The sequence below is a fragment of the Marmota marmota genome, unplaced genomic scaffold, assembly GCF_001458135.2.
Source record: "Marmota marmota marmota unplaced genomic scaffold, marMar, whole genome shotgun sequence".
In the NCBI taxonomy this organism is placed as follows: domain Eukaryota; kingdom Metazoa; phylum Chordata; class Mammalia; order Rodentia; family Sciuridae; genus Marmota; species Marmota marmota.
Window position 1 is genome coordinate 18860148 of NW_025999982.1, and position 16236 is coordinate 18876383.

General features: G+C 40.6%; 1 protein-coding gene across 1 annotated transcript in view; it reads right to left on the reverse strand.

The window, feature by feature from the left end:
• Positions 1–16236, reverse strand: part of Pkhd1 (PKHD1 ciliary IPT domain containing fibrocystin/polyductin) — a 427258-nt gene that overhangs the window by 378342 nt on the left and 32680 nt on the right. Inside the window, exons 14-24 of the mRNA XM_048805732.1 lie at positions 15716–15805; positions 15522–15612; positions 14664–14806; positions 13187–13317; positions 12064–12239; positions 9098–9236; positions 6218–6342; positions 3769–3953; positions 2737–2859; positions 1567–1672; positions 827–1102 (exon numbers count right to left, since the gene is read on the reverse strand). Of these exons, the coding sequence (XP_048661689.1) occupies positions 827–1102; positions 1567–1672; positions 2737–2859; positions 3769–3953; positions 6218–6342; positions 9098–9236; positions 12064–12239; positions 13187–13317; positions 14664–14806; positions 15522–15612; positions 15716–15805 (1585 nt within the window). The remainder of the gene's footprint in view (positions 1–826; positions 1103–1566; positions 1673–2736; positions 2860–3768; positions 3954–6217; positions 6343–9097; positions 9237–12063; positions 12240–13186; positions 13318–14663; positions 14807–15521; positions 15613–15715; positions 15806–16236) is intronic.

A 16236-nucleotide genomic window follows, 5' to 3' on the forward strand; every position in this document is an offset into this window, starting at 1 on the left:
TACTCAAACAGGAGTTTGCATTGTACACTAGCCAAGTGTACGTCAGTTAACACACATTTGTGAAATATCAGCAATGCACAAAGCTCCTAGTGGACAAGTTCTGTACTTCACATTTATTGAGTGATTTTACTGTTAAAGGGGCTTTCCCAACTGTTAACTCATTTCCTCTGACACAAGGCTAGCTAGCCTATAAGTGAAGCATCATTAGTGGTTGTATTGGTAAGGCCGTGACAGTATGGCACATAAAGGAAACAAGAGACTTGATGTCGGAGAGCTCTGGTTTGCTCACTGGCTCTGCCTCTTTACCTGTGAAGCCTTGGCCAAAACACTTTCCTCTTAGAACCAGCATTGTCTCATCTGAAGAATGTGGACAATCATTCCATTTGGGGGGCAGGTATAGCCTTTAAGATGTATGACTTCTCAGAAGCAGCACCTGATAAATGATACTGTTGCTGTCATCATCATTATTAGGAAACTAAATCCCTTGGTAGTAACTGCAGTTTCTAAGTTCACACATCTGACTTGAGATAGTACAAAATCCCAGGAATGTTCTGGTTCCCAATCCTACATTGTTCCCACTAGGCGAATGGACTCTGTGACTGGGTGACTTAACTCATTACGCTTGACACCAAAGCCAACCTACACTATGTTACAAAGGAGTTCACTTAAGGGCTTAAGGGTCTGTTGCTAATTAGCAGAAATGTATAGGAACATAAAGCTGTAAATTATGGTATATATGGAATTTACTATACTGTAGGATTACATTTAGCATTCTGACTAGAAAGCTAGCTTCAGAGAGTCAGATGCATTGCAAGGCCCAGATTACCAATCTCTGCAGCTCTGGAAGGCTCCACAGCATCAAGCCTGGGTCTCACGTATAGGAAGAGGCCTTCTCCACTGGCATTGACGGCAAGACCAGAGGGTCTCACCAACACTGAGATTGGATGTACTCCGACTGGCAGCAGGTCTGATAGACATACTACATTTGTTTGGTTTGAGAAAATAACTTTGCAACTCATTTTGTTCACCGTAACCTGTAAAGACTGGGAATCATCAGAGAAACCAGTTCCAGTAATATAAACCAGTGGACTGATGTCACCATCTGAAAAGAGGAAAGAAATTTAAAAATTAAAAAAAAAAATCATCTCTTAGTGATATCACTCTCTCACATCAAATTTTTATTCTCGTTCATTTTTCCCTCCTAAAATTCAGAGAGTCAAATGCTGACTCAACCATGACAACTGCATTTTTCATTGTAGCACACAGACTCCATCTTAAATTTTCTCAAACTAGTAATGAGAGGCCACTACTTAATTAAAATAATCAAAATGAATATTTCAAAATAAGAGACAAAAAAAATTTAAGTTATCAAAAAAAACTGTTTCCTTCTCAAACAATAAACATATTCCCTAGATGGACCTCAAGATGGACCTTCTGCTTCATTATTCACCCTCTACTTACTGAACTAATGCACCTTCTATCCCTCAGCACCAGCTACATGGCCTCTAAATAAAATCACTGAGTCTAAGATCCATGACTGTCTCAGTGCCAAGTCACAAATCATACCAAGGGAATACCACACAGAATGGACGCTGGGAGTTGACTCTTGGAGATATTGGAAGGAACAGGAACCTGGGCAATGAGCTGGTATGTCATTCACTCGCACAACCACCTGAAACAAAGTAAAAGAAGTTAAAACAACGTGGACACTTCATACACATGAGAATAGCCATAATGTACTTATGAAGATTTCCCAAATTAAAATATGCTAATGATTCACTTATTCCCATTTCTTTCTTCTATTTTCCCAGTAAAAAGCCTAAAACCTAAAATTATAATGAATGGCACAAAACACTTTAAGTGTTCTTAAATTTATGGTAGAAAGACTTAAATTCATGTTTACAGTTACATATGCTATTTTTTTTAATTGGTTGTTCAAAACATTACAAAGCTCTTGACATATCATATTTCATACTTTAGATTCAAGTGGGTTATGAACTCCCATTTTTACCCCATATACAGATGGAAGTCTAACAGTGCCTTTTTTTTTTCTTTTTTTAATTTTTTAATTTTTTTAATTTTTTAATTTTTATTTTTTAATTATATTATTTTTTTATTGTAATTTTTATTTTACTGCATTTTATTATTTTTTTATTATCATTTCCTTTTCTTTTCTATTCTTTTCTCTTTCTTTCCTCTCTCCCTCTCTCTTTCTTGGTTTGCTTCCTTACCTTTTCCCCATCTTTCCTCTTAAGCATGACCACCCAGATTTCGTACAACTTACTAAATGCCAACAGATGAATACTACGAATCGGTCTATAGTTCGTTTAAGCCCTTAACTACCCGCAAGTACTCCTGTCTATTCTCTTGTTAATATCCGCCTGCATTTGAGCTATTTTTGTTTTAAAGATGGAGGTCTCACTATGATTTCCAAGCTGGTCACAAACTCAAGAGATCTTTGTGCTTCAGCTTCCTGAGTAGGTGGGACTATGGGTACATACCACCACCCACAGCTGAATATGCTAAATCTTTAGTAAATTTCTTCTGCATACAGAAGTAAATGTCATAAATGCAAGCTGCATAGACTGCTAATCAATCTATTTTCAACTGGGTACCACTCACTCATGTAAAAAAAAAACCCTTTCTTTGAGACTAAAGGCCAAAGAAATAGACACTTTCCTTCCACCTTCACTTCATGAACTGCTGCCTGCACCACAGGGACCCATCTACTCTCACCTGAGTGTGCTGGTTGGCAGTGGCCAGCATGTCTCCAAACACGGGTCCAAGAAAAACTCCACCATCAAACACCACACGAGTGGTTACCACAGGATTCATCCCAGTCAGACTTTGATCAGACACCTGAGACAGTTAAATTTCTGATCAGTTCTGCCATAGAATAGAAATGTATTCTTGATTAAAACAAATGATAAGAAGTTCTTCACATTCTGTTTGAGATATTCAGATAGCTAGAGAATGAGTTGAAGTGACAAAGAATTAAAATCTAGAAACCTTCAGTAGTAATAGCTAATGAAAGCCCAGTAGATTAGAAAGATACTTATTAAAAAATGAGACATTCAAAAAGAGACATAACCAACCAATCTTCTAAGTCTTGTGATATTTTCCTTCTATATTTTTCTCTATTTTCTGTATTTGCAATCCAAAAAACTAAAATGAAATGTAAGAAAACAGTGCTTTGAGATAAGAGCACTTTTTCCCATCTCCTCTCCATGGTTTTGTTTGAAAACCAGATGACCCTTAATACCATATAACTGGAATAAAATTTCATCATGGGCTTTATTTTATAATAACCAAATGCTAGATGTTCATTAGATTATTTTTTTAATCCTAAATATGCAAGAGCATCTGGTTTTGTCATTATCCAAAGACAGCAAATCCTTCTCTAAACTTCCTTCTGTTCTGCCATCTGCCTCCATGAAAATCTAAGTCAATCACATCTGCTTAAATTATCCAATAACAGATGTGGAATTATTGAATGACGGACACTGACCAACAACTTCTCTATTACAGAGAGTTAGGAAAAGAGACATTGAGTCTAAATTGTTCAAGAGGAACACGAAGTGCAAAATATTTGTTGAAAGCTTCCAGAAAGAAAGCATAGGATCCCTTGCTTGAATATTCCAACAAAATAATAACCCATGAGGGTTTTAATTCATATAATTCTGATTTTCTGTTTTGTTTTTTGGTTTTTTTTTACAAAATTTCCCTAAGGCACCAAATTCACAGCACCCAACGTGATATCATACATACTCTGATAAAATTGGGCAAATCCCCAATCTGGGTGGACCAGGAAAGGGTCCATACATGTTCATAGCAAGAGTTTAGATCCTCCTTCACAGTGAAATCACTGACATTGAGGTATCTGGAGGTGAAGTTATCAGCATTGTCCTGTAAGAGTTTTTGAAGGTGCCTTGCAGAAATGTGCACAGGGACATCTGTAAGGGAAGGTTTGGGCATAGAAAACACAAGTCTGGTTAATTCATCTTTCAGGGTCTCATCATCAAGGATGACGAAGAATAAACACCAGGATGCCTACTAAATTTGCAGGAGACCTTCCAATTCAAGATATAGCTTCAAGAGAACTTTCAGCCCTAGCTGAAACATTTTTCCCAGTGCAAACTCAAGTAGATGCCCACTTTTTATGTTGTAATATCTTCCATCAGAATCATATCAAATAGCAGGCAGAGAACACATTTTATCAGACAAAACAGTCTCGACTGTCAAGTAGAAACATAAGCTCCAGACATCTATAGAAAGACTGAAAGTCTAATTAAACATTGGGTTTTCCCTGGAAAATTTTAGCTGGCCCTGTGAACAGAGAAAAGTTGGCCACTTTTCACAGGGAGTGGGGGAGGCATACGGCAGCTGACACCCATAAAAACTTAGCCAACCCAGCTGAGGAATGTTGGCATTTAACTTCAGTTTCTCTATTAGAATTTCCTTTAAGCCCAACCACCTGCTTCCCCATTCCACATCCCCACAGAGAAATAACAAAGCTCTGTGTTTGAACCCTGCTTCATGCTTTACCAAAAGTTTCCATTTCATTAGCTGCTTCCAGCAGCCCTGTGTGGTGGGTCACTTGGGTACTGATGCCTACTTCAGAGATGAAGAAAATGAAAACTAACCATATTCTCAAGCTTGCCAACCTGACGAGAGAGGTTTAGATTAAAACACAGGGTGCCTTGTACTGACGCAAGAGCCTTCCTCTTGAATTCCACACTGCCCTGAAGGGTTAATAAAATGCCACTTTCCTTCTGTTCCTTCAGTGGGCAAAAGTATCTCATCATTGGAAAAAAAATCATTTTTCTACATTTAAACATAATTTCAGGCCCGTCACCATTTCAAAATGCCAGGTGAAATCTGACTTCCCCTGCTTGTTTTTGCAGGCAGCGATGTGAGGAACATCAGCAACAGAACAGGACGGCAGAAAGGACTCTCTCGAATAATCTCTCTTGTTTGTGAAAAGTAAAGGTCAGTAAGGGACATCACGGCAGTGGAACACTGCAGGCACTTGTTCATGCATCAGATAATGACCAAGGGGCCCTCAACTGTTCCTAAGTTGCCGGATTTCAGTAAAAACACTCTCATGTTCCACCCAAGAAGATCCTTTGCAAGCTGAATGTCTTTCTTCTCCGGCAGGAGATTTTTGAGCTATGTACCAACTTTTATCCAGTCTCTCTTGAGTTTTTCCTGAGCCTCCCTTTTGGTTCTTCATACTTTTATCAAATAAGTAACATACTGTTGTTATCACTTGTGAAACATGTATTCTTAAAGATTTAAAAGCACTACCCTAATTGCATCTGCAATTTCTTTCCACATTTGTTATGACCATTAAAATACTCAAGAACCCATGGTGTCACCATTAGGTTAACTCTAAAGGACACTTCTATCAAGGAACTTGGCCTAGGAGGCTCTAGAGAGAAGAGGACTGACCTGAGACTCAAATACACAGGTTCTTATCCAGACCCTGTCATTGACTACTTATCTGTATGATCTTTGGGTGTGCCTCAGTGTAGCTGGCTGAACAGTGGCCCCCAAGAGATATGCCAATGCTCTAATCCCCTGAACATATTAATGTTACCTTACAAGGGGAAGGAATGAATATTATCATGTGCCAAAAGACTTGGTTAAATAAAGGTCTGAGAGGAGTTTATCCTGGATTATCCAGGTAGGCTCCAAATGTAATTCTATGTATCCTTATAAGAGAGAGCAGGGGATGTTTTGAGACCAGAGAGGAAGAGGCAGTGGCAGCGTGACCACAAAGTTGGAGTAATATATCCACAGCCCAGGAACGCCAATGTCCACCAAAAACTAGAAGAGTCAGGAAAGGGGTCCTCGTCTAGAACCTGCTGTGGAGAGTGTGGGCCTGCAATAACTTGATCTTGAGCTTCTGGACTCCAAAACTAGAAGAGAAGAAATTTCTGTAGTGTTAAGTCCCTAAGTTGGTAATAATTTATTGTGACAGTTCCAGGAAGCAAATCCACTCAATTTCCATATCTACAAAATTTAAAAGTTTGGGTTATATAAACAGTAAGTCCCTTTCCACATCTTTAATTTTAAGAAGGCCATTTTCAGACATGGGACAAACAAAATAACTTTGAGACTATCAGACAATCTAACTATTCACAGGACGTGTTTGTCTGACAATGCCCTTAGAGATAGAAATGGGAGGTCTTGCACCCCCAAATTGCCCCTTTACCAGGAATATCTGTGTTAGGAAGTTGGATGCGAAAATGTCCTCCCAAAGGTGGACTTGTCCTCTGTAGTCTTTGTGCTGTCACATGGACCGGTCCAGATCCTTCTGTTTCTTCAGTGGGCACAGAGCTGCAGCATGTCAGAAGCAAAGCATTAACCACAGAGCCTTCAAGATGTGCCAATTCACATAGAACACTGCTCCATCTCAAAGACCAGTTAGTTCATCACCCATGGTCCCAGGCAAAGGAGCCCAAGCTCCCATATGTTGAACATCCCTCTTCCACCACAGCAAGAAAAGTGCAATATAAACATTAGAATTCTTTAAGAGCATTCCACCCTTCACCCAACACTAATCCTAGGAGCAGAGAACAGCGAATGACTTCAGTCCACAAAGTTGAAAGAGAACTTGGTTTTCTCTAGTCTCATTTACATATTCAAACAAAAAGCCAGTGTGCTCTGGTCCACAGGTGCTGCCTCACCTAGTATCCCCAGCTGAAGTACCGTCAGTCACTCCAGCTAGCCCAGTTCTTATATAACTCCTATCTACAGACTAAGCACCCAATCCTGATTTTATTTTTATTTTATTTTTTAGAATACTGGGGATTGAATTCAGGGGCACTCAACCACTGAGCCACACCCACAGCCCTATTTTGTATTTCATGTAGAGACAATGGTCTCACTGAGTTGCTTAGCGCCTTGCTTTCTTGCTTTTGCTGAGGCTGGCTTTGAACTCGAAACCCTCCTGCCTAGCCTCTAGGAGTACAGGTGTGTGCCACCATGCCTAACCCAATCCTGCTTTTAAAATGACAGATTGGCCCAATAAATTGTGACACATCATGAAGTGGAACACTATTTAGCTATTGCTTTGGTCTGAACATATGTGTCCCCACAAGTCACATGTTGAAATCCTAATACCCAAGGTAATGCTATTGGGAAGTGGAAATTTTATGGAAGTGATTAGGTCATAGGGTACAGCCCTCATGCATGGGAATAGTGATCTTACAGAATAAGCCCAGAGAGATGTTCCTTTCTTCCACGAAGTGAGAACATGATGAGGTGTTATCTATGGACCGGGAAGAAAACCCTCACCAAACACTGAACCTGTGGGAGCACCAATCACGGATTTCCCTGCCTCCAGAACTGTGAGACATAAATCCCTGTTCTATATAAGATAGCCAATCTATGTTATTTTGTTCCAGAAGCCAAATAGACCAATTCACTCAGTAGAAATCATTGCTGAGGGCTGGGGTTGTAGCTCAGTGGTAGAGTGCTCGCCTAGCATGCACGAGGCACCGGGTTCGATCCTCAGCACCACATAAGTGTAAGATAAAGATATTGTGTCAACCTAAAACTAAAAAAATAAACATTAAAAAAGAGAAAAAAATCATTGCCGAGGGGTTTAAAGATTCAACCTATAATATTAGCTGAAAAGGGCTAGTAATACATAGAGTATGTAATATATGATCCCAGTTTGACATTTAAAAAGTCAATATACACATGGATATATGTATGCAAACACTGCTGGGGGAAAAAAGCAGAATATAGGCCCAATGTGTTAACAGAAGTTACTTCTCCATGGTGAGACTATGAATGAATTTTATCTTCTATGTGTTTTTTCTGTATTTTCCAAAATTTCAATGAGACTTGTACAATATCTGTCAATAGTATTATTTAAGTACCACATATTGATATGCATATGAGCCAACATAGAGAAATGACAGAGTGGCACTGCCTGGGTGGGGAATGTATCCTGGATAACCTAGTCTGAAGGTTGTTCTGTCTTGCTTAGGCCAGAAGCTTACAGAGGAGCCATCACAGGGATTTGAGGAACACTCAGAAAAGAAGGTTGTGAGGACCACTCTCAGCATGAAACTACTCAGTGATGTAAATTAGCCACTATTACTTCAGAGTTAATAACTTTAGCATTTAGAGACAACCAATATGGAAGCTTCCTCTCTACCACCAAAGCTCTCTCACCTCTTCATTCTGGTGGTGGATTTAACACATTTTCTGCTCAGAGGACCATGGAACAAACAATATATCAAGGAAAATAAAGCACAGATTCAAGCTTTCTTTCCCTCTCTTTAATATACCATCCAGCAGGTTGTAAGTATGAGAACTCATTTTTTGAAACAAAAGAAAGAGATTCGAGGCAGGCATACATGAACACACATATTACATATCTATGTATGAAACGCACATATTAAAGTCAGAGCATCTGAATTCTTCCATTGTATTGGGGTTTAAGTGAAAAGTTAAAAGAATGAATTAAAGCATGCATGTGTTCCACAGACTTCTGGGAGCCTGACCCTTAGTTGCTGCTTTGTAAACCAATGTCTAGAAATAGTTGACTTCTAAGAAGCCAGACTTATAGCATTCTAATGCCATCTGGTGGTGAGTTTTCAGAAATGCCTGTTTTTGTTCCTTAAGACTACTATTTCATTTAACTTCAAAGGATCTCAACAAGATCAATATATGGGGAATGGAATGGGAGAGTAAACAGAAAACAATGTGAATGTAAATCTCGAAACAGCACAAAAATTCAACTATTTTAAAACAAAGTTAATAGAAAATAGTTCTCAAAGTGTGGTCCCCAGAACAGCAGAATCAGCATCACCAGGAAACTCATTAAAAAATGCAACTCATTAAAAAAATGCAAACTCTCAGGCCTTGTCCCAAACTTACTTCATTAGAGGCTTTGAAAGTGAGGCCCAGCAATCTGTTTTAGCAAGACCTCCTGGTGAGTCTGATGCTAGATGCTCAAGATGAAAACATTCCTTTAAGCAGTAAAACAGGTCCTTGTCCAGACAAAAGTCCCCCTTCTGTATTCCCACAGCCAACCAGCAATCCTAAGGAGGGACAGGGGTACAAAGCCACTCCTTACCATGCAGTGATAAGTGGGAGCTCCAGGCCACACCCTGCCAGCCAGAAGGCTACATTGTAGACTGGAGGGGTTCCCACCACAGAGATGGATTCCACCAGGTTCCCACCTGGACGAGCTGTTCCATAATCAACTGGAGAAACTAGAGACCAATGATCCTGTTATTATCAAGTAATTCAAAGTGACAGAGCAATGTATGAAGAATCCCACATGGAGGTGTTAGGTTACTCAGCTCACAGTGCACCCTTAAAGCACAGGTTCCTACCCACCTGCTGACACAGAAAGCAAAGGGACAGGTGGCAGAAGGACCCACCATTCAGTTTAATACCAAAAAGAAATGCAAGGTCATGGCTTCAGTGGATGATTGATTCCAAGGCAAAGTCCCATAAGCTCTGAGTCAGCCAAAGGTCACTGACTGTGCTCTTGGAGGCAGACCCATACAGGTCCTCTATCACAGTGTCAATTCCCAGAGTGCTGAAAAAGCGAACACTTTCTCCACTTCTGTTGGGTCCCCAGTAAGCCAACTGACATGAACTCCCTATGATTCAGTTTTCCCATTTGTAAAGTGGGGATCCTGACATGCATGACTGATAACAATCTCATGGCAGGGAGTTTAGTGAGACCAGTGTCATATATTTTTAATATCCTTTTACCCTCCTATTAGGCACTGGGAAAACAAGACAACTTCAAAGACAGTAGAATGAATCTGACATAATTTCCCCATGTACATATATGAAAACAACACAGTGAATCCCACCATCATGTACACCCCTAAGAATGGATCCTAACTAGAATAAAATATATTCCATGCCTGAATAATTATATCAAAATGGTTTCTGCTGTCATGGATAACTAAAAGAAACCAATAATTTAAAAAAAAAAACAATTTAGACTATAAAGAGTTCAAGGGCAACATCTTTTGTTTATCCATCTCTGTGTGCTCGATATTTAGAACAACACTGGACATGAAGTAGGTGTTCAGTACATGATTATTAGCTCAACTGGGCCTCTGAAGGGTCTGCTCGAGTGTCAGTGATACCTAGATTCTGATCTCTCTCACATCCCAGCTGTGTGCTCTGCAAGAAGAGAAAGGAGAAAGGGAAGGGCTAAGAGATACCCCATTGGCCTTGGTTTCCTCATGCGTAGGATGGATATCATAGGACCATCTTATGGGCTTCTGAGGAACTAAATGAAAAATAAATGGAAACTGACACTAGATTAAAATAATTTTTATAGAGGACATTAGATAGGTGAATATAATTAAATATTAAATTTAATTATATGTTATCAAATAAATAACATGTAATTAACTTTGAAACATGAGCCCAATTGAGTAGTGTTTATGTTGCCATGAATTAATCCTTAGAACAAAATCATTGCCAGTAGAGTAACTTGACAAAGTTGGAAGAAAACCATTTCACCCAAGCCAACCTCAGGCTTCTTTCTTGTTCCCTCTCTCTCCATTACTTCTTCCCTCCTCACCTCACTCCTAGATGATTCCAGGTCCACAGAGCATTTGCTGGCAGAAAAGATGGCAGTAGCAAGAAAGGTTCTGGACCCTTGGCTTCCAGGGTTTGGAGGGCCAGGATGCCATTTAAAGGAGAAAGTGAAATGGCACAAGAGTTTTCCAACCAGTGGGTTCAAGTGTATGAAATACTGATCCCCTCAACCCTCTGGAAATCCAGACTGCACTTGGGGACACCAAAGTCCCCCAGCCAGTTATCTTAGGCACCAACAAATCCAAGAGGTATCCTTGCATGCCTTTGGAATACTGTCATTTTCTAAGTGTGCCAGAATAAGAATGGTTTGAAATATATGCAATGGCCCAATCTGACCCAGCAGCTCAAAAGAAAAAAAAACACTTAACTCACTGAAACAGATAGGAAATGAAATTTTGATGAGTATCAGAGATGATGTAATTTCAGGGCTGACAAAGAGTCTTCTTGTCACCTATCCTCAATCTCCCTATACTCAGATCTGCAATTTTTAGACAAAAAAAAAAAAAAAATTAGGCACTTTGTAAATCAAAGTTCAAGTGACTATATCATCTTTTTCTCCTTGGAGAGAGAGAAGCTATTAAGAAAAAAAAAAAACAGGAAAGCTGAGCCCCAAAGTCATAAAATATTTAACAGAAAAAGAAAAGGAACAAAACTGAGAAATGGGGAGGCCCTAAGAGCAAACTGCACCATTCGGTTTTGGCTATGGTGCACATTAAACATGGCCAGATTCACTGGGCCCCTGGTAACACTTTGTCTCTACTACAAGAAGGACAACCCAGCCAGGGGAGAACACTGTGCCCAAAACAGGCCAAAGGAAACTTTGTGGAAGAGGGGACCAGGTCTGAGCTCTGAAGAATGAGTGGGAGGAGTGTGGATGGACCTAAAGAAGGACAGGGACATTCTCTCAGAAGCATATGGCTCCTCACTCTCCCTGTCTTCCTTCAAGTTCATAAATCATACCTCAAGCCTATATGGGAGACCAAATATCATTGCAATACTTCTAGCACTCTGTATGACAGATAAATTGAATTGAGAGGTGGAGAAATCCTGCTGGCCTAATAACAATAATAATAACTGCTTAATTTGTAAAGCACACTATGGTCAGAACCTGTAATGAGTGGTTTATATTAAACTTTGGTTGAGCTTCACAGAAATTCAGTGAGATAGGTTCCTTCTTATGCCCATTTTACAGATGAGGAAACCAAAGCTTCCCAGCCAAAAAGTGATAGAATAAGAACACAAGCACCAGAAACAAGAGTCAATAAATGAGATAAATAAGGAGAAAAAGGACCAGTGAGAGAGAAGTAGAACCAAGGTCACCCAGCTCCAATCATTCTGCTTTCAGAACCACAGCAGATAAAGTAGAGAATCAGCCATTACTCTATTAAAAGAACAACAACCTCTAGTGGGAAAGTGCGAGGTAGGCATTTGACAGGCAGGTTCATGGAGGACTGCACATTTGATCATCACCTGTTATGTTTGTGTCTGTGATAATAATTTCATCCACATAGAGCTGACCAGTCTCTTGGGGCAAAGGAAGGAGGACAATCTGATGAATTGACACAGGGACATTTGACAGAGGCAGCTGGAGGTCCCCGGAGCGATGCATGCATGTGTCCCAGAGGTCAGTGCATGTGAATTCCCAGCTGCAGACAGCACAGTGGGGAAAAGGCCTCTGAGTAACATCCACAGTCCTGTCCAAGGACTTTGCAGCCAAAGACTCCACAATCCCTGTGCCGAAGCAGCTTGTGTGCCTTGGGTACAAACATACACCTGGCATTGGCTCAGCTCAGTTTTGGCTGTAACACTAGGCAGTCACTCTGTAAGTCAATCATTCACCCGTGACACTCGGCATCAGCAGCATTTTTAAATTACAATTTAATTGGACATCTTAAGAAGATTATATGTTTAGCTCTAACCACAGGGAAGATTGGTGCTGGACATTACTGACTCATTTAGGTTTAAAGCTGCTGAAAATACCCAGAAGAAATATGTGCAAAGAGCCCTGAATCAAGGATCAGGATGCCTTCATTTTTCCAAAGGCACTAACTGAATGCATTTTGGTGAATCATAAGTTCTCAGTTTTCCTCATCTATTATGTCAACGGATGGTCTCTAAATTCTCTCCCAAATAGGGGTTCTACAATTCTATTCCTTTAAGGATCTCTCTCTCTCTCTCTCTCTCTCTCTCTCTCTCTCACACCCTAGGGATTGAACCCAGGGGTGCTTAACCACTGAGCATCATCCCCACCCCTTTTTTATATTTTATTTAGAGACAGGGTCTCTCTGAGTTGCTTAGGTCTTTGATAAGTTCCTGAGGATGTCTTCGAACTCGCAAGACTCCTGCCTCAGTCTCCAAGTCGCTGGAATTACAGGCATGCACCATTGCGCCCAGCACTATTCTATTCTTAATAGCTGATTGCTTTTAAGTCAAACTGGTTGTCAAATTAAAAAAAAAAAAACAAACCAAGTTCAAAGCCCCATGTTAGTAACTGAGTCCCAAATATAAGACTCTCAGTATCTCAAGTGGGCCACTGTCCCCCAGTTCCCCCAGCTGGAAGAATCCCCTCCTCCCCTTCCTACCAAATCCCTACCTCTCAGGGCTGGTCCCAGGCAGACTCCAGTCACAGGTGCTGTTCTTCTTTTTGATGGTTTGAAAGCCAATTGTGAAAGACACAGTCATCTTTAGGATCTTATTCATATAGCCTTTGTATGCGATACACATCTACAGACACAAAATAAGTTCTTCAGTTCCACTGGTGCAAGAAGCAGCCATTTAAACAATGTATAATGAGGGGCCACATGTCTAGAATCCTGCCACATGCCATGAGAGAGCCCAGTTCCTACCTTCCTGCAGCTTACCGGTCCAGCTGAGACACGAATAATTTAGAGCAAATTGTTATTTACTTACTTCAATAAAGCTAGAGGGAAGTGAAGTAAATGCTTTTTTGAGATCAAAAATATCAACATTCAACAGAGTTTTTAAATGCCTAAGGATTTTAAAGTATCCAATCTTAATTGCTTTAACCCAATTATCTGTGCAAACTTAAGTAAATCACTCACCCTCTTTGAGCCTTTCTTCAACTCTAACTCCCCAACATCCTTGGTTTCTAATTCAAATAAACACAAGGATTTCTGCCACAAGAAACTTTTCACCTCAGAACTCTTGATGTCATGGGAGCTGGGTAACTCATTGTTGTGGGGACATTTCTACATATTAATGGATGTTCAGAGACATTCCTGGTCTCTACCTACCAGATACTAATAGCAATTCCCCGGTGTGACAACCAAAAATATCTCCATGCATTTCCAACACTTCCCTAAGGGGCAATCAACCCCCAGTGGGAGCCTGCCATAGAGGAGAGGTTAAAGATAGCTGAGCCCCTGACCAGAACCATTTAACCCCTCTCCCACAGCCAATAGCACAACTATGAAAACACAAAGCTGCTGCCATGAGCTCCACCTTTCCAGATTTCACTGTGGTTCCCAAAGAGCAAATGAGCTGCAGCCCTTTTATGAAGGATGGCAGAGCTATTGAAGCAAAGGATATAACAGATGCTCAAAAAAACCTGTCCATCAATCCATCAGTAATAACAATAACCATAACAACAATAACTAGCCTCCTGAGTCCTGACCTCTGGGCAAGCACTTTAATATACGTATATGTTTAATCTTCACCACATTCCTGATAATTAGACCACATTATTACCCATTTTATTGATGAGTAAACCAAAGCATGCTGTACTTAAATAAGATATTGAAGGATTGTAGGGTATAGTCAGGATTCAAAACCAGAGGGTCTGACAGTCTGACTGCAGGGTCTGCAAAGAAAACCTTCTGTAGGCTAATAGCTAATATAGGCATTTCTAGATGACAACATACAAATGGGGGTGAGGTGTATCTATTTACACCTGGAACAGCAGTTAAGACACCAAGGACCCCCCACCTGAGGTACCTAGGGGAAATCACAGCAATTGCTCTTCTTTCTGGAAGTGTTCAGTCTCAAACCCAGAGAACACTATCAACCCTTCAGGACCCACTGGACTTGGAAGCATGAGGGCTGCTACTCACATGGGGGTACTCATCTAGTCGATAGCTCATTTGCGTAACTGTGGGGGTCAGGACAAGCTGTCGAGGCTGACGGAGGCTGAATCTGCCACAGAAGGGCTCTGTCCCACTGGTGATGTCCCCATCAGAGCTGGAACCTTCCAGTCCTGGATGCAGTTCAGGTAAAACAGCAAGGCAGGAAAAGATGTTAAACAGATAGAGCTTCCCAATGTATGGGCAGGGAATGGTTGTGTGTTCGCTCTGATATTGGCCCCTCAGCCCCCGGGAGAGCTGGACATGGCATAGTGCCATGCAGCCTGCAGCTAGAAGACTCCAGCTTTCAGAAACCCTTTCCATCTGCCTGGACATGGAAATCCACTACCACTTTCTCTGTGCACCAAGACATAAGAAAAAACGAGAAGCAAAGAGACAAAGATGGTCAACTGGAAGTTAGTTCACCTTAGTGTAGACATCCTCATGTAACATGTAACATGTAGACATTCTCACATGTTAAGAATTTTTTGAGACCAATTTTTAATGTAATAATTCTTTTAGATGCATTTTGAATTAAACAGGATTGCACAGTTGTGGCTATGTCTGTCTGCACCTCTTCCTACCTCCTACTTCCCAGGAAGTGCCTTACCCTATGTCAAAGCTCAGGAGGAACACCTAGCCTTTCTCCTGACCCCTCTGCCAAACTTCTCATTCCCAATCATATAGCTTCTCTTCTGGCCACTCAGTGTCAAATCTAGTGCTCACATTTTTCTTTGAATCTGTTAGCACCTTGAAAAGGAAACAAAGATTGTTCTTTTATCTTACAGAAAAGTAGAAGAAGAAAATAATGGGAAAGAGAATAAGAATTTGCCAAGCTAGAAACACCACCTTGTTCAAATCCAAGCCGGAGGAGGATGTTGGCTGAAAGCGGTTCCAGTGTGCATTTTACAGCAAGTAACTCCTCAATGGTGGTTTGAATCTATTAAAAGGAAAAAAAATATTACCAGGATTCCATACGGTAGGCATCAAGACCATCCCAAGTTCTCCCACCCTACTCCTCATTATTTGAAGAAGGATCTCACCTGATGGGCTGTGGCATTTGCAGGGATTGGCTGGCTAGAAACATTGTCCCACATAAGGAAAAGGTTGTCTCTGCCTGATACATTCAGCATCTAAAAAGTCAAGAGTGACAGGACTAACTGACACAGTCAGTCTAGAAACACAGAACATGTCTCCTCCCCAGCTATTTCCGTTTTATAATAATTTCAGTTTTCTAAATGCACTATGATGTAGGAGGCTCTGAAGACACAGTGTCTTCACCTAATGGAAACTTTTCTTGGAGTAATATATGTATCTACCTCCCCATTTATCTGTGCCAATTTTCTGAGAACATAAGACTTAAAGTTGCCACTGAATGCCACACTTCCACCCCTTCTCACCAAGCACTTTCTTCCATGGTGGCCCAGGAGACAGAAGCAGCCACAAGAAATGTCCCACTCTCCCAGAGGCTTATTCAGTCTCTGCTTCCAACACGTTCTCTGTTGCACCCATTACATTTTTATTCTGGAATAAGATCTATGTAGCTTTTAATCCCTTAAATCTT